The sequence below is a fragment of the Salvia splendens genome, chromosome 4 (assembly GCF_004379255.2).
Source record: "Salvia splendens isolate huo1 chromosome 4, SspV2, whole genome shotgun sequence".
Classification (NCBI taxonomy): domain Eukaryota; kingdom Viridiplantae; phylum Streptophyta; class Magnoliopsida; order Lamiales; family Lamiaceae; genus Salvia; species Salvia splendens.
The window spans coordinates 31,094,185-31,120,355 of NC_056035.1; the positions used below are offsets into that span (position 1 = coordinate 31,094,185).

General features: G+C 36.6%; 4 protein-coding genes and 1 long non-coding RNA gene across 8 annotated transcripts; 3 read left to right on the forward strand and 2 right to left on the reverse strand.

The window, feature by feature from the left end:
• The first annotated feature begins 6,493 nt into the window (after positions 1-6,493).
• LOC121801361 lies at positions 6,494-8,394 on the forward strand. The gene is made up of 4 exons (XM_042200841.1): positions 6,494-6,622; positions 6,888-6,961; positions 7,068-7,414; positions 7,501-8,394. The coding sequence occupies exons 2-4, from the start codon at positions 6,907-6,909 to the stop codon at positions 7,633-7,635; spliced, it is 537 nt and encodes a 178-aa protein (XP_042056775.1). The 5' UTR covers positions 6,494-6,622; positions 6,888-6,906; the 3' UTR covers positions 7,636-8,394.
• A 73-nt stretch (positions 8,395-8,467) lies between these two features.
• On the reverse strand, positions 8,468-9,679 carry LOC121801362. Its single transcript, XM_042200843.1, has 2 exons — positions 9,280-9,679; positions 8,468-9,189 (listed from the first exon to the last, which is right to left on the reverse strand). The coding sequence occupies exons 1-2, from the start codon at positions 9,607-9,609 to the stop codon at positions 8,746-8,748; spliced, it is 774 nt and encodes a 257-aa protein (XP_042056777.1). The 5' UTR covers positions 9,610-9,679; the 3' UTR covers positions 8,468-8,745.
• Positions 9,680-11,635: 1,956 nt separating this feature from the next.
• On the reverse strand, positions 11,636-14,078 carry LOC121799430. 2 transcript variants are annotated; one of them, XR_006050317.1, is made up of 6 exons: positions 13,862-14,078; positions 13,624-13,653; positions 13,434-13,474; positions 12,560-13,126; positions 12,261-12,486; positions 11,636-12,169 (listed from the first exon to the last, which is right to left on the reverse strand). It is a non-coding gene; the product is annotated as an uncharacterized LOC121799430 (long non-coding RNA). The 2 variants fall into 2 exon arrangements; XR_006050316.1 differs by having other exon boundaries at positions 12,560-13,474.
• A 184-nt stretch (positions 14,079-14,262) lies between these two features.
• LOC121799429 (afadin- and alpha-actinin-binding protein-like) lies at positions 14,263-19,111 on the forward strand. 3 transcript variants are annotated; one of them, XM_042198790.1, is made up of 15 exons: positions 14,263-14,435; positions 14,551-14,585; positions 14,734-14,845; positions 14,988-15,085; positions 15,960-16,056; positions 16,145-16,234; positions 16,314-16,376; positions 16,498-16,572; positions 16,659-16,724; positions 16,805-16,882; positions 17,431-17,535; positions 17,630-17,827; positions 18,421-18,464; positions 18,615-18,670; positions 18,750-19,111. In XM_042198790.1, exons 1-14 carry the CDS (start codon positions 14,403-14,405, stop codon positions 18,658-18,660), a joined length of 1,140 nt encoding a protein of 379 aa, XP_042054724.1. In that variant the 5' UTR covers positions 14,263-14,402; the 3' UTR covers positions 18,661-18,670; positions 18,750-19,111. The 3 variants fall into 3 exon arrangements, with proteins under 3 accessions (XP_042054724.1, XP_042054723.1, XP_042054722.1); XM_042198789.1 differs by having other exon boundaries at positions 18,761-19,111; XM_042198788.1 differs by having other exon boundaries at positions 18,779-19,111.
• A 623-nt stretch (positions 19,112-19,734) lies between these two features.
• On the forward strand, positions 19,735-21,850 carry LOC121800294. Its single transcript, XM_042199872.1, has 2 exons — positions 19,735-20,606; positions 21,118-21,850. The coding sequence occupies exons 1-2, from the start codon at positions 20,151-20,153 to the stop codon at positions 21,517-21,519; spliced, it is 858 nt and encodes a 285-aa protein (XP_042055806.1). The 5' UTR covers positions 19,735-20,150; the 3' UTR covers positions 21,520-21,850.
• The last annotated feature ends 4,321 nt before the right edge of the window (positions 21,851-26,171 follow it).

The following is a 26,171-nucleotide window of genomic DNA, read 5'->3' on the forward strand; positions in this document are numbered from 1 at the left end:
TACGTTTAATTTTTATGTTGTCATCAGCAAAAGCAAAAAATAATTGTGTGCTATTACATCAAAGAAATTATAGAATTGGGTCAAATTTTATCTATTTTGTAATTTTATAAAATGGTTAATTATATTATAATTTTGACATTTTGTTCAATTGTTACATAGTCTATAATTTGGCAAAAATTATACATGCTTTTGACAAATAAAAAATATCACGTGAACAAACCAATTGGCTATTTTAACGACTTCTCAATTAGTCTTTAATGTTTGCATATATATATATATATATATATAGTTTATATATCTAGTTGAAATTATGACAATATATATTTCTATTTGTCAAAAAGTTATATAGGATTGCCACATTGATATTCCTTGGGTTCAAGTTATGTATACTCTTATTTGGAGTTGACTAATTATAACAATTTTGTAAAATTATTACTCCCTCCATCCATCAATACAAGAGAAGTTTTGACTTGATAGGAGTTTTATGAAATATAGTAGGAAGTTGGTAGAAGATGAGTTTTACTTTTATGGAAGGCGGGTCATACTTTTATATACTATTATTAATTTTATAATAAAATGTAAGTAAAATAAAGTTAGTGAAATATGATGTCTATTATTAAAAGTAGTGAAAAACAAATACAGTACAGTAGAAAATTTTTTAAAGAACAAACGTAAATGACAAAATAAGAAGTTTATTAGTGGATAGAGTACTATAATCGTATTAATAGAAATAGTATAATTAATTAGTTGAAGTATCTTTTTTTATACGAGCTTATCACATCTAATTTCAACAAAATAATGTCGATAAACTATATTATAATATTTTATTAGTATCTTGTGAGAGGTAGACATTTATATCAATTTCCACCACAAACAAATTTTAATCTGTATGCGTATCATAGTTCGATTGGATCAATTTACATTTCTCCATTAAGCGTCTTCCAATTAGATGCATATTCAAATGAATTAGTATCTTTTTATATAAAAAGTTTGATACTGTAAGGCACAATTAATCTTTTAATGGGTAAAGTTGGATGAGTCATTATTTTACAAGGCTGAAATTAAGACGCAATTCCCTCATCATGTAGACTACTTTTACCCTAACTCTTCAACCAATTAATGTTGCATAGGATCTCCCTTCATTTCGTCGAATACATTTTTATATTGTGCTTCTGTTCTAGTGTAGTGCATAATTTCTTGCAACAACCTCAAGCACATATAGTAATCTCAATAAATTTTACATATATAATACTTTATCATAACAATAAAAATTAATAGTCATTTAAATTATACAGTTTAGTCAAATTCTGGTATGTTTCACTATCTCAGAAATTTGAAACATGTTGTTTTGAATATCATCAAAATGTCATTTAATGCATGAATGAGACAATTTAGAAAAATTGAATTTTCGTGATTTAATTTTGCAATTTCAACAATTACGAAATTGATCAAAACGTTAACTAAACTTCATGATGTAAATAGCTATAGTATAAAAGAGAAGACGACTGAATAAAAAGCTTCATAGTTGGTGAAGGTTGGTACAAATTATACGCATGAGTATATACGCATAAAATAGTACTAATGTCTATGTTTATCAAATTTTAGAGCATCCACAACGGTGGTGGGAGTGAAGGCCGCCGTCCGTACCAGCGGCGAGGACGAGGACCGCCGCCGCTGGCACGGTGCTGCTCGATGCATCGAGCAGCGCCGTGCCAGCGAGCAGGCGACGTGGCGGCTTATGATTGGGCAACGGCATAGCCGTTGCCTTTGAATTATTTTTTTTTATTTTAAAAATCATTTTTAAATTATATAAAATGATTAATTTTTTTTTTCCAAATCCCAAAAATATGGCCGTTTTTTTCCCGTTTTTTCTGAATTTTTTTTAGTTTTTTTTTTTATTTTTTCCCCCAAAATCATCTATAAATACACACATTCATCATCCATTTATCACATCAATTCATCTCCCATTGTGAAGGCCCCGGCTCGGCTTTGGTACTTGAATAATATCGCCGACATCATGTTCACGTGTATTATCTTACACAACATGATTATAGCCGACGAAGGGCCAAGGGCGGCTAGCTTCTACGACGAGGATGAAGCCGGAAGCTCAACAGCGAGGTCTCCCCCACGCCGAGGTGAGCATACGACGGTTGGCCAGAGGATCGAGACAAGGCACACAATGCGCGATACCCGAACCCACATTCAGCTAAAAGAAGACCTAATCAAACACATGTGGGCGAAATTCGGTAACGAGTAGTGGTTTTTTTAATTTTTAGTATTTTAATTATGTAATTTTTAATTTTTAGGATTTTAATTATGTCGTTTTTTATTTTATTTGTCATTTGTAATATTATTTATATTTTTTTAATGAATTTTAGTATTATGGAAATGTTTATGTTTAATTGAATATTAAATTAATTGTGCTCGTCCTTGCGGAAGAGCACAGTTGTGGGTGTTGTGCTCTTGCCAGAGAGCAGGCATGAATAGTACCGCCCGGGCCCACAACCGTACCGCTGGCAAGAGCACGGTTGTGGATGCTCTTATTCAAAAGTATATTTTTAAATAGTTTAGATTACTGACAGAGCTTTTGCACAATAATATTTATGCAGAATTTAAATATAGTGAAAGGAAAGAAAGTAGTATTAGAAAATGTTGGACGAACTTTATTAGTAACAAATGCAGATACGTGTCTATCTAAAATCCAACGTTTTACGCAGAGTATAAAGCGAGTATTTAATGAATTATTAAAATTTATGTCTATTAAACATTGGATTGTCATGATATTAAAAACTGTGTGTACATTCTTAATGACAAAATTAGATTCTATTTCATGATTAATTATGCTACTTTGCTCTTATAATTAATTTAATTTTATATAAATTTTAATTAATAGTTTATTCTATATTATATTTCATTATTATCTTATACAACGAACTGAATACCATACGATAATATATGTACGTTTTATTTGAGCATCTTCGATCCTCGCCGTGGTGCGGTGGCGCCCACCACTATCGCTCCGACGTACACGCTAAGGACGATTCCTTTCCCAAACGATACGGCCAGCTTTGCCACATCGTGAAATTGTTTAAACATACGAACCCCACCACTATATGAGTACATTAAAACCACACTAATTAATTAGTCGTAAGCACCTAATTTGACAATGGTCTATTTTATTATTACAGAAAAACAGAGAGTACCTTTGGAGAATTTACACATAATTCCAAAACCGAATCCCACTTAATGGATTGATTTAATTAAAGTTGACGTGACCATTAAATTAACCTTAATCACATTGATTACTACTCCATATGATTTAACCCTTATGAGCGCTTCACACTACGTGCATATTGAAAAACATAAATACGTCATTCTCTACAAATTATCCATAATGAGGTTATATTAATTGAAATGAAAGTACTAAAAAAGTTCTGAAATCTGACGCAGTATTTTTAATATAATTATAGACACTAAAAATAGAAATTAAATAATAGTCTTTGAAAACCAAATTAAATGTGGGGTCAGTCGGTTAGGTGAACTTGGACTAAAGAAAATTTAACCAATATAAGATTGACGGTTTATTCCCACAAGTCAAGTTAAAACAAATAAAATAATAAATACAATTATATGTGAATGGTTTTTCAGATGGGTAATAGTATATAATTAATCATGCAATCCTACTTAAATCACCATTTGGATGGGTTCTCCACTATGATTATCTTTAGTTGCTCATACAAATTATAATTAAGTGGGTTACCACAACAATTATGGTTTTGGCTGCTCTCACTTTCCCTAGCAGCTTTCCATATCGTCCATCACCATAATAATTATGAGCACTATCATTATAAAAATAATTTACATCAATTCATTATCTAATTAAAAACAGTTGAGACGTATTGCACAAGAGTGATACTATTACATGTTTTAGATATTGTATTGTAATTTAACTGCGAGTATATAATCGAGAATAAATTCTTGAATCAGAATCAGATTACCATGGGGTACATTGTTGCATATTAATTCCCTCTTCAATATTCTACTAGATATATTGTCCAATAACATTTTTTAATGGTTAACTAATTATACTTAAAACAACCGAGATTTCACTATTTTCTTTGATCTAAAATAATATCCTCATAGGATGAAATTAAGTATTGTAGTGGAGAGAGCACTAAAGAATGATTCGCCTTTAAGGTTGTACTTTAATTTGGAATCTTAGTTCTATCCCAAAAGCTTAATGCAAATTTTAATGAAAGCAAAAACTAGTTAGTGCTACCTCATACATGGTACATTTGAGGATAATGTTGGAACATGCTCGACCAAGAGGAATAAACACACACACTATCACACACTATATATATAGGTTGGGTGTGTCTGTATAATTCTAGATCTACTGAATGGGGATACTGATTCTTATCTCCATTTTAAAGAAAGCATTGTATCTTTATTATTCAAATATATACTCCTCCAGTTCCATTAAAAATGAAACATTTTCTGTTTTAAGTTATTCCATTAAAAATGAAACATTTTCTAAAATGAAAACAACATTATCTCTACTTTTTCATCTTTCTTACTTTATTCTTTCTTCATTAATTCACAAAACAACACTTCATAAAATCTCGTGCCGAAAATCATATGTTTCATTTACAAATCAATATGTCGTTATCTTTCCTTTTGGTTCATCGTTGCAATCCACATGGTAGTTGACGTCCCACTCGCAACATGCAACACAGACAGTGCGTTAACTGCATAGATAGTGCGGGAGTCGATCATCTCTGAAGCTAAGACCAATCGCACGGATCGTGTGGTTGGTAATCAAATCACACACTCGTGTACAATGTGTAGATCCACGGGGTTGATTTTCGTGTCACATTGTCGATGATTTTATGACGCACATTATTTTTTAAAAAAAAGAGCAAAAACTTGAGAAACATAACACACTTATGTATGTATTTGCCGATTTTATACCAATTAATGCGTCTGTATAAGTGTATATGATCAACACTTACGAAACGAGAAGAATAGTGGTTGTGTGTCTTTCTTGAGTGTCGATAGGGCAAATAATTATTTCTTTGATAAGATATGAAACAACAAAGCAAAGCAAATGCCAAAATCTTGCAACAAACAAAATGGCATTTCGATTTTTGTATGTTGGCCTCATTTCAACTTACCTTATTCCCTTCACATTACATATATCGATGTAAAAACAAGGTGCGTGTGGTAGATATCACTATTATTAAATGGACATGGAAGATGAGTAGGTCCAATAGCTTAGTATGAAAAAAAGAAGAAGACAAGACTCCATAAACTATGGCCTCCCATGTAATGAACACAAGGATTTGTACAATTTTGTATGCTTTCAATGAAAAGTAGCTCAAACTTTTAAGTGAAAATCAAGCAAACATTCATCGAGTGATTCAGCATCCACCCACAACCTGGGTCCTTATTCCTTTATGTTCTATCTCTTCCTATTCCCGACAATCTATAGTACTATTTCTCACCACTTGCAATCATACACTCCCTCCATAAATTCTTTTCTTCTGCTTTTGAAAGTAGGCCATTCTAACTCTTTCTTTAATGACAAGCTAAATACTCAAACATTATTGATCCATACATATTTATTTTTTTTGAGACGTTCCAAGGTAAATGATGCATTTTCTTATTTGGCCAAAAATAATCATTACTCTTATTCCTTATTTTCATTGCTATCTTTTTATTAACATAGAACACCATTTCTTAATTCACATGCTCAAAGAAATGTATCACTTTACTCTGGATAAGGTCCAATTCGCCATAAATTGAACAACATAAGGTGACAGGAAATCCAGAGAACCACCTTAACGTGAACTAGGGAAATTGAACTGAACTGCTTCTGATATTTTACTCCCTCTATCTTTGAAAAGTCTAAATTTTCTAATTTTAAAAATCCAACTACACTATTAATAATGTGAACTTCACTCTCTACTAACACTACTTCAACTATGATTTCTTTACCTCTCTCTTACTTTACCAATTAAGCATTAAAACTTATCCACATCCAAATATTCATACTTATTTTTATTATAATTAATCGCTATTGTTATTCATCCCATAGGAAAAAGGTTGAAGTCAGCCCAGCCCAGCTAGGAAAGTCGAGGCCCAAGTTCTGTAAACAATGAGGCCCATAATACTATGCGATACCCTTTGTGATGTTCAGTTTGGGACATATTGTTGGACCCATGCACTGGAAATTTGAATTCGAGTATTAATATAAAATTCATTGGGAATATTAAATCCAATTTTATCCAAATAATATATGTGCACTTCCCTTTAGGGCGTGTTCTCCTTTCTAGTTGAGATAACCCAAGAAATCAAATCTGGGTGTGTATTCAGCATGGGCCCACAGACCCATTCCTTTATCCAATAGTGACCAATGATTAGAATAATATGTAATTCTTTTTGCTCAAATGTCGAAAAAGTCCTCAGCATTGGAACCCTAGTTTTTATTCACCATCACCATCTCAAAGCGGGAAACAAAAGCGGGAAGCATACGGGGGAAAGAAAAGGGCGATTTTCAAGTACGTGTGAAAAAAGAGGGTGCAATTGTTGAGATTTGGCTTCAAGAAACTAAATTCACCAGGTGAGTCGTGCCCTATTCTACTGCTTGGTGTTTGTATTGGTCTGCAACTTGTTCTTCAAATTTGTTTGTGCAAAAATATTTGCCGCAAAACGTGTAGAGGCGTAATCACTGGACGGAGATGTTTATGCCCTAGTTTGTTGAGATTACTTTGAAGTATTTTTCCATTAAAAATGTGCGCATTTTTGCTTTTGTCAGTTTGACTAATGGAGTAATGGATAAAGGGACGAGTTCGTTTATAGCACAAAATTGTGAATGATGTTGTTAGGTTCATTGTTGTAGTTATCATGTCTCAGTCAATGGGCTTCAGTTGTGGATCCAACAGTGGGTTTACCAGCCAAGGTGAGTAGTTAGAAAATCAATTTCTCCAAAATTTTCAGAGCACCTTTTCGATTTTCGTGATGTTAACATTATGCCTTGCGTCGGTTCCCATTTTCTGTGTGCAAAGCGGGTACCCAATTTGTGCGAACGAAGTACCGAAAAGGGGAGCGCAGTCGGCGTATGTGGACAACACGTGAAGAAGATATATTGGCTTCTTCTTTGATTGAGCTGGTCGCTAACAGGTGGAAATCTGACAATGGTTTCCGAGCTGGTTATCTGGGGCGTATTGAGCAACGTCTGCGCGAGGCATTCCCCAATACTGATATTACGGCAACCCCCCACATTAACTCAAAGATTGGTGCATGGAAAAAGTTTTACAAGAGTCTTTCTCAAATTCTATCGAGGAGTGGTGTGGGCTTCACTGCTGACTTCAAGATTGATTGCGATGACGAGCAGTGGGAGCAAATCGTCAAGGTAAATCCGAGATGAATGAACTTAATATTCGTTTACTATTGTGCTTGAACATTCTTGTTAACTGAGCTTTATGGGTGGCATCTCAGCTTGACAGCAATGCCAAAACAATGCGCGATAAGGCCTGGACTCATTGGGATCAGTGGGTGCTCATATTTGGGAAAGACCGTGCAATTGGGACCAGTGCTGAAGATATCGTTGATGCTGCCCGATCACTCCAGTAGCAAAATGTTGCTGACAGTGTGAACTACTCAAATGACTACTATGTGAACATGGAAGATATACCTCAGGAGGACAACACTCAGCCACGACCAACCCCGACACCTGAGAACTACGAGGAAAGCACTGGTCAAAGTGGAAGCACTCTGCGTACCAACAACAAAGTTGGAAAGAAGCGCAAAATAAGCTATTCTGATGATTCAGCTCTAATGGAGTTCCTTGGTAAGTTACATGCTGACACTAACACCCGGCTAGAGATGATATCGACTAGGATCGGCTATGAGTTTGATATCGGAAAAGCGAGGCAGGAAGTATTTGATAAACTTGGAAGTGTTGTGGGCTTGACCCTGGCACAGAGGTATGATCTTTGCGACATACTGTGTGAGAAGATGCAACGCCTTGAGATCTTCATGGGCATGCCTGCCGAGTCCAAACTAGGCTACGTGCTTAGGTTTCTCAATCAGAAATAGATCTCGAGGTCAACCAGCTAGCATGTTGGTGGTCGATTCCTCCTGACTCTTTTGACAACTATTCGGTCTGTTATAATATATTGGCTAGAAGACTCTTTGCACTTAGTTTGTAATTTCAGACTCTCACTTGATGAGTGTTTTGTATGTGCCCCTTTGTTGCACCTATTAAGACCAGTCGTCTAACCGGGTCGGACTCTTTTTGTAGTGGTGCTTATGAACCTATGCAAGGGGTTAATTATGTTCAAACTTTTGTGGTTCTATCTTATGTTATTGTAAATCCTTTAAAATTGGAAATCGATACAGTACCCATTACTTTGTGATATGCGAATAAAATAGACACAATAAAAAACTGAGCCCAATAGTTAAACTTCATTCCATGGTTCTATTTCAACATGAAAACCAACTACTTGGTGACCTACAACTAGTACACACCATAATATTTAGCTACTCCATTCCTTAGTTCGGTTGCAACTTCAAACACCATACGATTTTTTTAGGATCACAAAATGTTACATACGCATAAACAGAGAGGCAAATTGGGAACAAGACAAAAGATGGTGGAGTGCAATGCCTCTAATTTTAGCACACAAGTTAATATTTTGTAGTAGTTGGACTTGCACGTGCCTCCTCGTCGAGGTCGAATGATCAAAGTTCAGGGTGGCGCCACCATGCAGCCGGAGAGGACGACGCACACGAGCTTGTGATAGGACTTGCACGCTGAGGAGTTCCACCCGCTTGGACTAGTGCTGAGTTTGTGGGATACTTGTTGCTCTTAGCCACGCGGTTCACAACAACTACATCTGCTCCGGCATTGATGAGAGGATTGGGTGGCTGGTTGGTCGATTCACGGTCAGAAGCACCATCCTCGTCGACGAAGAGCTTGCGCTTGACCTTAAAGGTAGGGAAGATAGCGGGTGAATTAACTTCCTCATCCCCATCTCCATATGGTTCGACCACGGTGGTGTCCGAGATGACGATCACTGTCGGAGACTGCTGCTCCAATTTGACGTCGTCCATGCCGAAAAGCATTGCAAGCTCATTGAATATTGGCTCATGCTCGTAGTAGTACGCTCTTGCATATGAGTTTTTCTGAAAAAATATTCGTGTATTACATGTATGTTATATCTATAAACCATGTGAGTGAAAAACACAGAAGGAAAATATTATTGGTGATCATACCTCAAAGATCTCCTTCCAAACATCATCATCAGCGGTCACGATCTTCTCCGGCCTGTTCCAGTGCGTACCACGGTGGGCGTTGACCTCCTTGAAAGTCCGGTAACGCAACAGCATGATCTTAACGCGAGCTTTCAAGTCCCACTCAGTGTAAGTCATACCCAGCTTCCTTTCTATTTCTCTCATGGCAGTAAGCAAGAAATAGCTAGGGAACTCATCGAGAGTCCACATAGTCTCATTCTTCAGGCGTATCAGTGTGTTTACCAACACATCGTCGCCTTCGGGAGTCCACAGACCTTTGTACAAAAACTGAGCTTGACGAGGGATGTTCATAGTGAAAACCGAACAACTATTTTTTTGGAAATGATAATTTTATGAAGGGTTTATTGTCTGTAGGTATTTGTCTTTCAATTTATAAATGGATTTCATAGCTAATAAAATTTTATGAATAACATATACCTAACAATGAAATGATTAAGGGTGCCTCTTAAATTGCAAGAGTCTTCCTTTATATTCATGATTTTATACTCACTGACTCAACCACCTCTTCATTAATGAAGAGGTGCTGCCTAAACAGTCAATTCTAATGCCGATACTCCTGAAAATGTATGATGTGCTGTCATAATTCATTTGAGAAGTGGTAGTTCGACGTCTCATTTATTGGAGGCAGCTCAAATATAGCTTGGAACCATAATTGACCCTATGTTCTAATGTGGCTTTGCATCTAAATTAGAATTTTATTAATTTTTCACCCATTGAGGTTTTTACAAATCAATGCGGAAAATAGTCATTAGGTCCACCGGTGGATACCCTTGATAATTATAAAAAAAAAAGAATTTTATTAATTTTCAATTTGAATTCACTAATCAAAAATAAATTTAATTAGAATAATGCATGTATCTGAACCTATTGGACTCTGCCTCTTGAAATATTATATGTGAATAGAATATTGCATTGAATTAGAGTTTATCTTGAACCTATTGGACTCTGCCTCTTGAAATATTAAAAAACTCAGATTTTAATTGTTTTATTGGACATTAAACATGAGCTTTTGTGTGCTTTCTTTGCATTAGCTTAGATTTTATGTCCATATTTCACTATAAAGGTGCTTTGATGAGTTTATCTAGTGTTTGAAGTTTAAATAGGTAAAAAATGGACAAAATGAGCCAACACAAGACTGGGGTCTGCTTCAAACGTTAATCTGCCTATCCATATGAGGTCCAAATCCTCTTTTGAGACTACTATTGTCTTCATCATTGAAAGAGCTTCGCGTGGGTACCTCACACGCCCTAATCGGAGTTCGGATGAAAGAGATATGACCGATCTACGAAAGCCACGCGCTACTGCCGGGAGTGCTACCCGACCGGGTGGATTTTATGTTGAATAATACCACCCGGCCGGGTCGCCAGATTTATTCATGGACAGTCCAGAGCCTTCCACCCGACCGGGTGGATTTCATGTTGAATAATTCCACCCGGTCGGGTCAGTCGAACTGACGATTTTGTAAGCCTTACCCGATTTTAGGCTGGCACTGACAATGAATATAGTGAGATAAATAAATTTTAATGTGACGATAAACAAAATCTTTTTGTAGTGTAATAAACAAAAATCATAAGCATAAAAATACACCCCCCAATATTTGAGCTGCCTCCAAGCAATGAGACGTCGGCATACAACGCACCATATTTGCAATATCCCAAATTAAGATTCATAGCAACTATAAATTGTAGGTAGTAAAATAAGTCTCCATTACAAGTAGTTAAATAATCCTTCTGCGACAAAAGCGACAAATCAGAATCCATTACAAGCAGAGGATTTAGCTTCACATCAGTTACCAGACTATGCAGACAAAAAAACGGCCATTACAATCGTTTATTAAAATACCTTTCCAATCAAAATACCCAGGAGAACAAACACAAATGCCATGAATCCAAACACAAGATGCAAGGTGAAGGAGGAGTGGGCATTGTGCAACCCACATATGGTGCAAATAAAAGGGTTTATCGCATCACAACCTGGACGTGGGACATCTGCCTTTACGGCCTGCCCAATTGCATTGAATTTCTGAACAATGTTGCCCTCAACGGGGGCTTCAGGGGCTGCGCTATACTTGGCTTTCTCATCGCACCACATGAATGATCCCGAATGTTTTCTTCCAGATGGACACTTCCAGTAGGACCTGCCCGGATTCATAGCCGCCTTCCCTGCGATTCACAACTCTATTTTTCCCTTCCCACAAGAGCAATCAGGCCAAGCTTCCATAGTCGGTGGTATCTGATAAAGTAATTATCCAAAAAAAATGTATAATACACCACACATACACTGTAAAAAAGGTGCACAAAGTATAGTAGACAACACATAAATACAAACAATAACAGAGATGGATAAAGGTTGAAGTGATAATGTTAGAACACACATGTCAAACAATAACATATTCCAAATCATCTATTCATCCACATTTCTGTTGCAATGTTCTCTCGTAATTGGGTCCAGTCGGTGGTTGGCTCAACGGACTCAACAAACTGTGTACCAATGCCCTCATCTTCAAGTATTGGGTTGTACTGGGCACCATCTAATTCGGCTTCTATCGGATCCACGGGCATCTCACGGCGGATGAAGTTATGCAACAAGAAGCAAGCCATAATTAGACGGATCTGTGTTTTTATTGGATAAAACGACGTACTACGAAGGATCCCCCAACGCATCTTTAGCACGGCAAAAGCACGCTCGATAACATTACGCGCCTTTGTATAACGCATATTAAACAGTTCAATTGCATTCTGTGGGGCCTCGGTACCTGCACCCCATTCCTTGAGATGGTACCAAACACCTCTAAAAGGCGTTAGGAACCCATTGCTGTTGGCGTAACCGTTATCGCACAAATAATAGTATCCTGAAAAATGTTCAAAACACCAACAACTCAGATTATAATGTTCAAAACAATTTAACTATATTCCTAATAAGCACTCAGGTTGTTAAACCACCTTGTGGGACCTTGAGTCCATTTTCCCTTGACAGCGCATCCCTCAACACACGAGAGTCCCCAGCTGATCCCTCCTATCCTGGCAGGACATAAACAAATTGCATGTTACGGTCACAGGCAGCTAGTGTGTTTGTAGCTATTTGCCCCTTCCGAGACCGGTACCGAGGTTTGTCTGAGCTACTGACTAACACGGGTATATGTGTGCCATCCAAAGCACCTAGACAACCCTACAAGCATGTGATATCTGTGTAAAATAATCGAATATCAGAAAATGATGTGGAACATGGACACAAAGGATACCTTGAACCATTTCCAGCAATTTTCAGCACAATTGTCAGTGACTGGTGTAGGTTTTGAAAGCCAAATTGAATGCAAGGACAAAACAGCTCCTAAGACCTTGTTTACATAGTATGAAACAGTGGCCCCCCGACCTCCAAAACTCAAACCCGACTTCCCTATTCTTTTTGTGGTGCGCAAGAACTCCAAGAAAGATGGCAACTTGTTCCTCCACCCCAACGACCTTGCCAGTATGCATCCCACAACGCTCAGTGAGAAGATAACATAGACGTGCGAATGTGTTACGATCCATTCGTATATTGGCAACACAGTATGCATCACTCAAATGAAGTAGACTGCCAATTCTATGCAGTTGTTTAGGTACCCTACAAATCACATTGTACCGTTTAGCCGTCTCGAGGATTCGACGCCTCGAACAGCCTGTGTGAGCCCTCAGATACCTATGCACAAGCAAAAATGTCTCCCCTCCGAAATATGTACAGAATATCCTCAACCATCTGACATAGCCAAGCATAATTGACATTTGGTTGCCTCATCTTCCAATCAAGTCAGTTCACACAAGATAATTTGCTGCAACGAAATTCGCATAATTTATACAACAACAAACCGACATTTGCATAATTTATACAGTTAAGAGCTTCCCACTGAAGTTTAGATTCAGTTAAAAAGGTGAACACAAGCCGACACGACCTACGAATTACATACAAAATGAATCAAGATTGATAAGACATAAGCGGGTCCAAAACCACCTAAACAGACATCATCTGGGCCAACATAGATGGAAAATCATAGACAAGCCACATTTGTTAATACAGTTTCGTATTTGTAGAAGACGTAATCGACATAAGTGAAAAATAAGATTCCAACCTTTACTTACCCTGCAGATGTGAAGTCGACGACAATTTCCGATCTGCACAGCTGTGGCCAGACATTCAAACAAACAGCTTGTCAATGGAAATGTTCTCAACATGCTTCGACATTTACGTAGTAGTTAAAGCTTTAGTTAGAGCTCAATTGACATAGAAACAACTACAGAAGTGACAAATCGAGAAGAGAAATTGACCTACCGCGCAGTATTGTGCTTTACGCTTCCAGATCTGTGGACATACCCAAAAAAAATTGAATTTTAGGTCACGTATATTGATTCGCCCAACAGATTCAAAGTTTACACACAATATTATATGCTCCGTTTGTCGGATGTCGAAGAATCCCCAAGCTATCTTCGATCGTCGAAGAATAGATAGATGTTCATTTCGGATAAGCAAAAAACTTCAAATTAAATCACACGAAACCGAAGAGCCTTACATGGAGAAGGAAAAGCTGAAAAGGGAATTGCGGTCTCTTTCCCTGCAATTTTTGGATGTGGTAACCCCTCTCCGCGACCCAGCCGCTCCCCAAATTGAATGAGATTTTGAATCCAATTTTTCACTCCCCTAGTCGAAGAAGATGGAGTGTATTCCGCCAATGGACATGTCAAAAGCGAGGGCACATTAGGGATTTAACCTCCAAGTCTGGGTACACAGCTCGATGCAGATTAAAAATCTCATCTCTTGTGGAAGATTTAAAATCTGGCCCAAAACACGTGAACAGTGCGGGCCTGTCCTTTTTTATCGGGCCATCTCGATTTTAAAACATAGAAGGCAAACACTATGATATGAAGGGATTTGGAGTGGAATCTGGGCATAACCAATAAAATAAGGAGAAGACGCCCTTAAAGTTTAAAACACACCAAAAAAGGCAATTTATCTCGCTATATACCAATCGATTCAACCCTTTTTCATTATCCTGAATTCCAATTTCAAATTTTCACCACCATTTTTCCAGATCTACACTTCTCACTCTGAAAATGCCTCCGACTGATACGAGCCCCGATCTCAGAGTAGATTCTCCATCTTTCCATCTCTCTCCCTTTATGTATAGTAGAGGAACCAAGTCAGCTACTGCATTTTCCTTTTAACACATTTAAATCCGTGTTTTGTGTTTTGTGTCTGCAGAGATCATCGACTAATCCAGCTACTTTAAGTATGAGGTAAGTTGAAAACTCGACAGAATGTAATTTTTTTTTTCATTTTATGTTTTGTTGGACAGTGTGACGAAATGTGCAAAAATAAATATAAGAGAAATTCGCGGTTTTCCCCAATTTTTTACTCGCTAATTTAGAATCATTGTTTGGTCAGTGAGTACGCGTTTGCGGATCTCAACAACTTGGAGCACTGTGCCAAGTATTTGAACAACACCTTAGTCACCTTTGGCTTCCCTGCTTCACTCGATCTCTTTTCTAATGACCCCGTAAGTTGTTGATTGCGATTTTAAGGATTTTGCTGAGCTTTTATTTCTAGTACTTGTTGTAGAAATAAGGGGGAGGTAGGAATGGGGGTTATAACACTTGTTTTGCTATGCGTTTAATGTGGATGGAACTTTTTTGAAATAGGTGTCGGTGTCGAGAACTTGCAATTGCATACATGCTTTGTTGCAGCAGAGACAGCGTGATGTTGAGTTTCGCGAGTCTGCCAATGAGCAGAGGCAACGGTATTCTTCTTACCAAGTATTAGTGTAGATTGTTGCATATACTTACTAGTTACTATGTGGATAAGGGTTAGTGCATGATTTGCTTTTGCGGAATTTTGAGCTGGTTCAGTCATTAGGTTTAGCTTGTAAATTCGTCCAAACAAACCAAAAAGGAAAAAAGAAATTTGAAGTAGAAGATTGAGGAAAGACTTTTGTTTTTCATTTCTTGAACGTTGAGTATAGTAAGGCTGTTGTCCTCCTGTTGGATCTTTTTCCGCACTCAGCACACATGTTTCTGTTTCCAATCATGTGGATAAGGAACATTCTGATCTATGGAGTTGTAATGATGGCAAGGAACTTAGGCAGGGATCTACTAGGTTTTATATTTTTTCAATTTCTATAGTAGTTTAGGAAAATAATTCAATGTTCTGACAGCCAGATAATGTGTTAGTACTTTGGTGGTTTTAAGTCGGTCACAGATGTGGACAGGAACGGTTTAAGAATAAGAACTGAAGCATCAAACGATACCTCAAATTATTTTGTGCATTTACGGTGACTACTAACTACTCCCTCCGTCCCAACTAAGTTGAGTCACTTCTTTTTTGCACTCGTGGTGGAAAAATCGTAATAAATAGTTAAAGTGGATATATAGTAAAGTAAAAGCGACAATAATATAGAGAAGAGTTTTATTACATTATTCTTGCTTTTACTTTATTATTATATATCTACTTCAACTATTATTTACGATTTTTTCAAAACGAGTGCAAAAAAGAAGTGAGTCAACTTAGTTGGGACAGAGGGAGTACTATTTTGCCTAAGAGCATAATGAATTCAGTTATTGGCAACTTGATCACAATTTTGCTTAGAAAGTCACTTGCATTTTATTATTTGACAGGCTGTTATCAGACATTTCAAGATTGGAAGCTAAAGTGGAGAGGCTGGAATCCCAATTGTCTACGAAAGATAGAGAGATAGCTAGTATGACGAGAACGGTGCGTCCAGTTTAATCATTTTGAAACATCAAGGGGGTTGTCTTTAATTGATATCTTTCTCTGGTTCTGTAACTAATTCAACCAATAGGAAGCGAAAGCTACAGCAGCTTTCAAAACCCAGATCGATAAGTTACAGCAGGAGCGAGATGAATTTCAGAAGATGGTTTTGGGTAACCAGGTTTGCATTTAACCTTCTTCTTGTTGTACTAATGCACTCATTGCTATATTACAAATTATAACTTGGTACTTGATGTCAGCAAGTGAAAACTCAACAGATTCATGAGATGAAGAAGAAAGAAAAAGAGTATGTAAAGTTGCAGGTACGACTTTTTTGTATGTCTCATTATTTGTTAAATGAAATACTACAAAAAACGTAGTTTGAAGGTGGCGTAAATCACATAAAGATAACCATATAGGTAATCAACATATCATTTCTTGCAGGAGCGCCTCAATCAAGTAGTAATGGAGAAAAAGAAAGAATCTAGATCAGGCATGGAAATTATGAATTTACTACAGGTGAATATGTTGTTAGTATAATAGTTATCTTATTATGTTTACTATAATTCTTGTAGTTTCCTCATGCACGTATGCTATATTTACAGAAAGAAGGCAGGCAGCGTGGGACATGGACTGGGAAGAAGGCTGACACTGATTTCTACAAAAAGATTGTGAGTAATGTGGGCTTATTAAGTTACTAGAGGGACACACGTTTCATTAATAGTTGCTACTTGGTGCCACCTGCCTGTAGGTGGAAACTTGCGAAGCAAAAAATCAAGAATTGATGGCAGAAAATGCAGATTTGAGAACATTATTACGTTCAATGCAGGTACCTTTGATCGTTTAGACTGATGATGAGTTTGGAAATGTATTTTGTGTTACGGGTTGTTTTTCTTAATTTCTATTTATAGACATATATTGTTCCCAAGGATCAAATTACAGGGTGGAGCCATTATTTATTGTTCAGTGAAGGTGAAAATTTATTGAAATAATTAGACAAATTGGGGCTAACTGAATGGAAGCATAGTGTAGGTGCTGGAATACATGAATCCTCTCCCTTGTTTCTCTACGTGTTAATATGTTATTGTTGGTCTTATAGACTATGTGCTATTGGCCTATTGTGTGCATGAAGCACGATCACTTGAAGTGACTGTAAATCATGGGCTTGCCTCATGCTCATCCTGTCTCTTATCATGTTTGAGTATCTGGGAGGAGTTCAAGATTTATTTATAAATTATTAGACAAGAATGGTGATACTATAATTTATAAGAAATTTTGTCAAGGTATATTATTTATATACAGTGTAATGCACGACTTACACAGGAAGGAGTCTTTTAGTGCAATGAAGATTTGTATCTAACTTATTCCTGAACCCAGGCTGATATGCGTGAATTCTTGAATGCTCCAAATGGAAAGCAGTCTTCTCCTGTCAATACTAGGTCAGATGCTGACCTGTCACAGTCCCCTTTGGTAGGGAGGACGGTATGTCAGAATTTAGGAAATAGATAAAAAATCCGATATTAATACTATGCTATACTTCCATCTGCATGAATGAGGTTCAATTTTTACTTTACAGGATATGTTTGATCTGCCTCTTCACATGGGCAGAGATCAAATTGAAGAAAGTCTCCGAACAAAAATGAGCTCAATAAAGGATCGCATGGTTCAACTTCAAGATGCACACAAGGGTGCAGAATTCACTTCTGAAGTGTCAGAGAGAGAGCTTGAGCTTGAAGCTCAGCTTGTTGAGGCAAGAAGCATTATCCAAGAGCAGGTATCATACTGTTTCTTAAAGTCCTAGCCAGAAATATTTGCATCCTCGAAGTTTTAGCTGTCGGAAAAAATGCATTTTATGCTCATTTATGTTTGTTAGTAACACGTGACTTATCTTCTGAATTCATTATTGCTGTGTAAGCAATTACCCCTTACTTTGCTGATTTATTTTCTTTCGGACAAGCATTGTTCTTATTTTATTCACTAACTTATTCTCGAGTCATCACATGTACATTTAAGCTTAAAATTCTTTCCCTAAATGTGTAAGAAAAAAATTCCTGTCACAAGGCAAGGAACACTACAGTGGACTAGATACATTCTGATAAAATTTAGTGTTAAACCAAAAATTTTACAAGGCAGCAAGATGAATTTTAACTCATCTTAAGGACATGAGCTTTTCTGAGGTTTTAGATAAAGTTTCTTCTGAATAAATTTCATTTAAGAATGTTCAGAATAGAAGTATGCTATTCTGTGAAATACAGATTGTCATTTTGATTACTGTTCTGCTCATGCCACTTTGTCCCTTGTGTTTCTTTGTTTGGAATTTGTTTTGCATCTGACACCTATACTAAGTTTCACTGTCCTCGTACGCAGGAATCTATAATGTCTAAACATATTCCTAGATCTAATAAGCCAAGGTACGTTTCCACAGATCATTCCCCTTCCTCAACCCTTCCTCATGCATGATACACACACACCCACCCCTGTGAAGATGAGTTATTATATGGAATCAAGGGGGAAGTTAGAGAATCATCTAAATAAAAACAGAAGATTAATGTCTTATGCAGGACACTAAGTGGCCATCTAAATTCCGAGAGGGAGTCAATGTTGTGATCACTACGAGGTATATTGATATGCTTATTTAGACATCCTTATCTTTAAAGGACATCTGCACCTATGAAGTAAACATCTCTACTTATCAGTGTTGTTATAGAATTGCTTTGTTTTGTAGGAACTGTAACCTGAAAAGTCCTTGTTGCTAGGTTCTACATGACACTTGGTTTGATAACATATTCCTAGTAATAGATTCTACTGGTGAAGCTTAATGTGCATTGTCTAAAAGCCGTACACTGATAATGTGTTCTCATATTTTGTTCGGAGCGTTCAGGAGACTGCAAATTCTCACGAAAACAGATAGCTCATTGCCTGATAGTGTGTGTACATTTGTAATTGCTCTGTGCTTTAATTATCCTAACATGTAGTAGACAATAGGTTCAGCTGAAACATATCGTTTGTTTAACTCGAGTTATGTAGTATTTGTTACAATGACAGTTCCTTTGCTTCATTTATTCTCCAACTTTTATCTGAGCTGTATATTTACATGTGCTAGTTATGATTGACCAACTATCGACGTATCTTGCAAACATGTATACTACTATAAAATAAATATTTAGTGGTATAAGTATAAAAGTCAAATCCGTATATCACCATCTCATGATTCATGAATGGCCTCTTATATTAGGCTTATGGCTGCATAAATTCATTGCATAATCACAGGCTTACTTTAGTGATGCCGGCCATAAAATTGGATATTTTTTTATGTTTGTTACCGACGTTTGTTTTTTTGTTTTTTAACTTGTTTGTTTTGGTTTTGATTCAGCGTTTTTCACTTTTAACATTTAATGTGATTATAATGATCTAAGTAATATGAAAGTAAACTATAGAACAATAAATAATACTCTCCTCGTCTACTGATTGAGGCTAATCAACTGAGGATTTGTCAGTCATTCTGGAGATGCTCGACTAAGGATCCAATCGAAATGAAATTGAACCAATGGTATCAGGAGGGTAAACTATACAATGCAGAAATCAATGATTTTTAGGCGCGTCGATGGGTTGACATATGCAACGATAGAGGTTAAAATCAATCATCGATCGCTTGTTTTGGGTGGATTATCAATCGCCCAACATTCCACTAACTCATTCATCTAGCCCGGTATACTAATATTTTGATATGTTTCTCCATCCCTAATTGCTGAGTAGTGGTGGGGCTTGAAAACCAAAAGAAAATGGTAGCTCTGAGTCGAGGAAAAGTTAGTTGTACCTTAAGTGCACATGGATAACACCAACAACTGTATGACCAAAAACCTTAACGTAACCTTGAAAACAGAGGTGGGCGCTTTGCTTGCCTATGTCAAAAAGAAGTATATGAATCACCTCTATTAATATACTATCACTCAAAACAACTTAATTTAATAACAATCACACGCTAATCATCAGCCTACTCAGTCACAATCATGTGCCTTTGATTCCATTCTCACTCTTCCATCTACATCAAATCTACACATACTTAAAAATAGCAAAAGAGAAACAAGAAATTGACAATGGCATTGAAAAGCAGAGAGCCAGCTTCTATGCTTGAAGGTGATGGGCTTTGCATCAGCAGAATTCTTGCTAGAGAATCATCAGTGGGGCAATCTTCACGTGTGTTTTATCGATCCAACGAAGGCATTCCGTTTCGATGGGAAATGCAGCCAGGAACAGCAAAGAATCCACAGCAAGAGGAGCAAGTTATTCCTCCTATTTGCCCACCACCACTCATGCAGTGCTTAGGCCTCCCTCTCCCCAATCTCGATGAGCCGGAGCCACCGCGGCTGAAAACATCCATGATTTGGAGGCTGAGAAAAGTGCTGAAAAAAGGAATCACCACGAATATGATAAAGAAGGTGCGTGGAATAAGAAACAAAGAGCAAGAGAGCTCTAGATTCTCTTTAACCTCCGATGTTTCCATGGTCGATTCTCCCTTCTGCTGCAGCCCTTGGAACATTCCAGCCATCCTGGTAATTAATTAATTATTTCATTTTCTTATGCTTCTTTTATTAGGATAGAAGAGTTATCTTTATCTTGGCTCAACAACCATTTGGTAGCAAGGTTAAATTTGCATGATGGCCTTATAACATCCATTTGTTACACTAAAATAGACTAAATCAAGATAAATTATTGTAGGGACAAAATCCGGCTACATTTCCATGAACTTTTGAACTTGACATATAATATCTCGAACTTAAATAGTTGTTGAATTTTTCTCATCATCGACAAAATCCGGCTACATTTCATTTGCTATTACATCACATAAGATAAGGTCACCACTGAAAAATGACAGTGGTGTGATTACAAAATATCTCATTTTAATGTAGTTGGATTTTGTCGTCGGTGGAAAAAATTCAACAACTATTTAAGTTCGTGATATTATATGTCAAGTTCAAAGTTGGTGGGAATTTTTATTTTATTTTTGAAAAGTTTCGTGATATTAGGAGTATATTATGATCGCTATGCTTGTGTAAAATATAGGAAGAAGGGAACACCAGAATATACTACTGCAACATACACAAGAATGAATTCGCCGTGGAAGAAGGCGATTTATTTATGAGCAGAATTCTCTCCCAAGTTTCCGCACCGGAGCAGTTTTCCGACCCGCTGCACGGCGGGGATTCAGCGGCGGGCGTGCCGTTTGGATGGGAGATGCATCCAGGCACGCCCAAGGTGGCGGCTGAGGATGAGCTCATCCCGCCACCCAGCCCTCCGCCAGCGGCGCAAAGCCTGACACTGCCGCGGCCTGCGCCAGCTGGCGGATATATGAAGACGAAGAGCTCGGCGTGGAAGAAGGCTTGGCTCTGGATAAGGTGGCGCGGTGGGAAAACGGAAACATTGAAAATGCAGCACGAGATCAGCTTTAGGTATAATGAGAAATGAGGTGTTGATGATCCTTCTCCTCCTCCTCCTCTTCGGAAAACCTCGTCGGTTGGGCCGCTGCCGAGAAGCTGCGGTTGGAGGGTGTCGAAGATTCGGAGGAATTTGGCGGGGAGGTGTGGGCCTTGGAAGCGAAGAGAGTTACTTGTTTTTGCTGGGAGAAAGTGAAACTCCTTTGTTGTCGTAGTGCTTGTTTGGTAGCTTAGATAAGACCAAGATATATAAGTGATATGGGCTTATTTAACCGTATGGTAGATAAGATGAAGCCCATATTAGACACTAAAAGCGCATTTTACTTTAATTATCTTGTGTTATTTTAACACGTCTACTAAACAAACACTAATATGTCCTCTTTTACTTTTTAATTGTGTAATAGATTATGTGAAACTTGTATGAAGAATTTGTCAGTATATTACTATGTGTTTATGTATCAAAACGAAATTTGAATATATTACTATGTGTTTATGTATCAAAACGAAATTTGATGGCCTTCAACAGATGGTGGGATTTATAACTCAAGTGCAAATGCATCCATTCCTATTATTTGTATGTAACAATTAATACTAATCTCTATTTATTATTTAATCTCGGTTTCTTAAACACTCAGTTGCTCGAGAATACTACTATTAGATTTTCAAATTTTGAAACATAAAATCAGGGCTACTGATAGAGATATTATTATTTTTAGAGGACTTTTATTTATTAAATTAAATAGGGTTATTTGATCCAAAAGCGTTCTCTCTTTGACATCCAATAGACCAATATAATCTTCAATTTTGCTGTATTCTCTTAAGGCTTCCTGTGACCATTATTGAGCCCAAATAATTTGGATCTGAACTCTAATTAAGTTTCATATTTTATATTCGTGGTGTATTTCTAGAGTTGACTTTTATTGAAATACTTATTTCTCCACAATACATTAGCTATTGCCAATAAGTGACAAGTCGATGAGTGCAAAATCCAAATTCAGTATTGATCTTCAATTTTTTTTGCCCTTTTCTCTTAAAAAAACTTATAAATGTAATTGAAACACACAAGTTTGGGCTTGATCTTCAAAATTACTTAATTGTAATTTTTTAATTATATATATATATATATATATATATATATATATATATATAATACAATTGTCAGTTGGACAATTTTATCCCCAAATGCCCTATGTAAAATGATTATACGGAAAAACATAGATGTTCACCATCCATTTTTGAATTTAGTAGACCATAATTAATCTTAATTGGTATAAAATTTGACTCCACATTAATCGTATTCTATAAATCAATATATTTTATGTGTATATAAATAAATGTTTTGCGTTTACTATAAAGAAGATGCTATTGATGCACTTTTTATTAGCACTATAAATATCTACAAGTATACAGAGTTATAAATAGTATAGCTAAAGATTAGTACCGGATATCGATCATTGGGAAAACAAACACAAACTGTCTATCTTCTACTAAAACTCAATTACTATCTGGAAGAACCGAAAGTGTTGGAGATTTTTGAAAACAAAAAACAATTATAAGCAAAGAAACAACTAATTGCAAATAAACACGGAGATAAAAGTATAGAGATAAGAGAATTCCGGGGATGTGCGCTAACAGTTATGGATATACAAATTCCAACTACAACACCCTAGCACAGTTCTTACTTTGATAGAACGAGTCACCTAGGTTATGCTTATGCGATGCAAACGTTGATTACAAACATTAGGGTTGTCAATCCTAAATACGTAACTCCTTAAAGCTCCTAAGACCCCTGAAAAGTCCTCACTCTCAATTAACAGTGCAGTTTTAAAGGAAGCTAATTGTAGTGTCTATTAAGTGGATCTAACTCGCCAACCTCCTCTCACGATTATGTAGCAAATAATATTAATTCATCATAGAATATGTCGCTCAAACGTGAAGCATTATCCATTAACTTAAGGAAGAAACAAAGTAAGAACAAAACGGATGTTAAATAGAAAAATGAATTGTATAACCAATGTCGTTACTAACACATCCCTAGAATCCTATGAATTTAGTTACACATAATAGAATAAACTAAAAACATAGATTGAAGGTAAGACAATGAAAACATAAAGACTAAAGTAAATAAAACCCAAACGTAAAATCCTTGTAGCTTTGATGATCTTGAATCCTTCTTCAACCCTTTTCACAATGAAGCACGCTAACTTTTAAGCTCTAGAAATATTTGGCAAAGAAGATCTCTTTTTTTTTATGAAGCTTTGGGGGTATTTATAAGAGAAATTTCGTCCCTCTTCAAACAAGGAAAATGATTGCAAAGTATGATATGTCTTGGAGAGAAAGTAGGGCAAATTATGCTTGCCGCTATTTTCGAGTGGGCCGCTGCACCTTAGCCAGCGGTCGCTGTGGGTTGGTCCAAGGCTTCTGTCTCTTAGATGGCGGGCCGCTGCACTTGTTTCAGAGGTGGCCAGCGGTCGCTGGCTGTGTTGCAGCGGACCGCTGGACATGCAGAACAACTCCAAATTTCCAACTTCGCGTTTTGACTCATTTTTAGGCTAAAATATGCAAATTTCTCACAAACATGTCAAAAGACCAAAATAGATAAAATATGCAAATAATGGACATGTAATGCAACTGGTGAGGTCGAGATCGACAGATTAGAATTGGATCAAGTTATATGGAAGATAACCGAACCGTTCGGATCAGTTAGCAAATTGTTGTTGCCACTTAATCAAATCAATCCTCAAACCGACTCACGCAAGAAAAATATTTATAACTCCCAATTTTGCACAACTTTAACAGTAAAGCGGCAAGTTCGGGGTCGATCCCACAAAGAAGATGGTGTGTGAGTAGTGAACAGGGGGGTTGGCTGCTGCCACGCTTTAACTTGGGAGTTTTTAACTACTGTTTTTAATCTAGGCAGAATTAAACTAGCTAGCTTGATCAATAGAACTTTAACTACAGGGTCAAGTAAATTGCAGGTAACAGCGGAAAAGTAAATGCGAGGATATAAACGAAAAATAACTTCGATTAAACTAAAAACTGAGTACAACGTGAATTTAAACTAAGCTAACACTTCGGAAACTAAGAAAGCGATAAAAACTAAGAAGAATCTCAGCGGAAAACTTAAGATAACGCTAACAGAAATGAGTATTTTGCAGCGCTCCCTTCGGTCGCCCTTTTAACTAAGCTATCTAAACTAAGCTAGAGAACTTAACTAAACTAAGCTAGAGAGCTGAACTAAACTAGATAACTAAGCTAAGCTAAACTAGACGGAAAGTAAAGTGTCGGATCTCCTTTCTCTTGTGGTGGCACACCCTCTATTTATAAGCTCGATTCGGCCTCCAGCTGGATAACGATCTTGATAGGGAATATTCGCTAATGCTGAGAATGAGCGACTCATTGATTGCTACGTGCTCTTTCTTCTAGAATGACGACGCTTTTGAGTAACAGATTCCTGACTCAGCTCCGTCCTTGCGTCTCATAAGCTAGCACGTGTCCCCTTCTAGAACGTCGTCCTTGATAACAGAATGGTGCGCCATATCCAGCTCATTTCCTCACGTGTTCTTCTTCTAGAAGCCAGCGGTCCCCGCCTAACTGCTTTATCACTCCCCCTTGATCAACTCCTCCGATTCTTGGCCTTTTATCACCTTTTGTACTTGCTTGATCAGTTTGGCCTTGCTGCCTTGGTCAAGTGGCATTTCTGCACATTTAACACTTGTTTGTTTTAAAAATCAGAGCTCTGGATGAAACATAAGAACCCAATAGTATCTCATTTAGATGGCTTCAGTTAATTGGATAAAGATGGGTTTTGTGATTAACTACTATTATCCCCCGTGCTTGCACGGGCCAAATAAATTTCATGTACTGATTACATATTCTCAATAAATCAAATAAATGAGAAATAATGAAAATAATACTATTATCTTCTGGACTTTAAATATAAAAATGTATGCAATATCCTTATATAAGATCATTAAAAATGTAAAATTAAATAAGTTCGAGAACTAAAGCAACACGTACACATATGTTGATTAGAACAACTTGTATATATTTTTCGAACAAAACAAACACACTTTCACAAAATCCATTGTTCGAAGAGTTTTGGAAATTCAATACACATATGCATGTTATAACAAATATTATCAGGTATACCAGCTAAGTGAAATTCTTTAATATTATAAAAAATATGTTGTTTTTAATATATTATATGATGATGAAACAACATTAATAAATTTTGATTAAGACATAGATATTATTTATAGTATATGATAAAGTAATTATGCATGCATATTAATATAGTTATTCTAACGGCCACTCGCGACCCAAATAATTTTTCTTGTACTAAATTTACATTGCCAATTAATTAGTTAAAAAGATAAATAATATCATTTCACAAAAATAAAATTAAGAAATAGTATATATTACTCCCTCCGTTCCATGATAAGCGAGTCATATTCCTTTTTGAGATGTCCCACTATAAGTGAGTCGTTTCCTTTTTTTAGCAAAAAATCATCTCTCTTAATTTATTCTCTACCTACTTTTTCTCTCTTTACTTCTCCACTTTTTCCTATCTCATTCTTTACTCTCTCTACTTTAACTCTTTAAATATTAATTCCTTAAATCTTGTGCCAAAAAAATGTTTCACTTATCTTGGGACGAAGGGAGTAACAATTTAAACAAAAG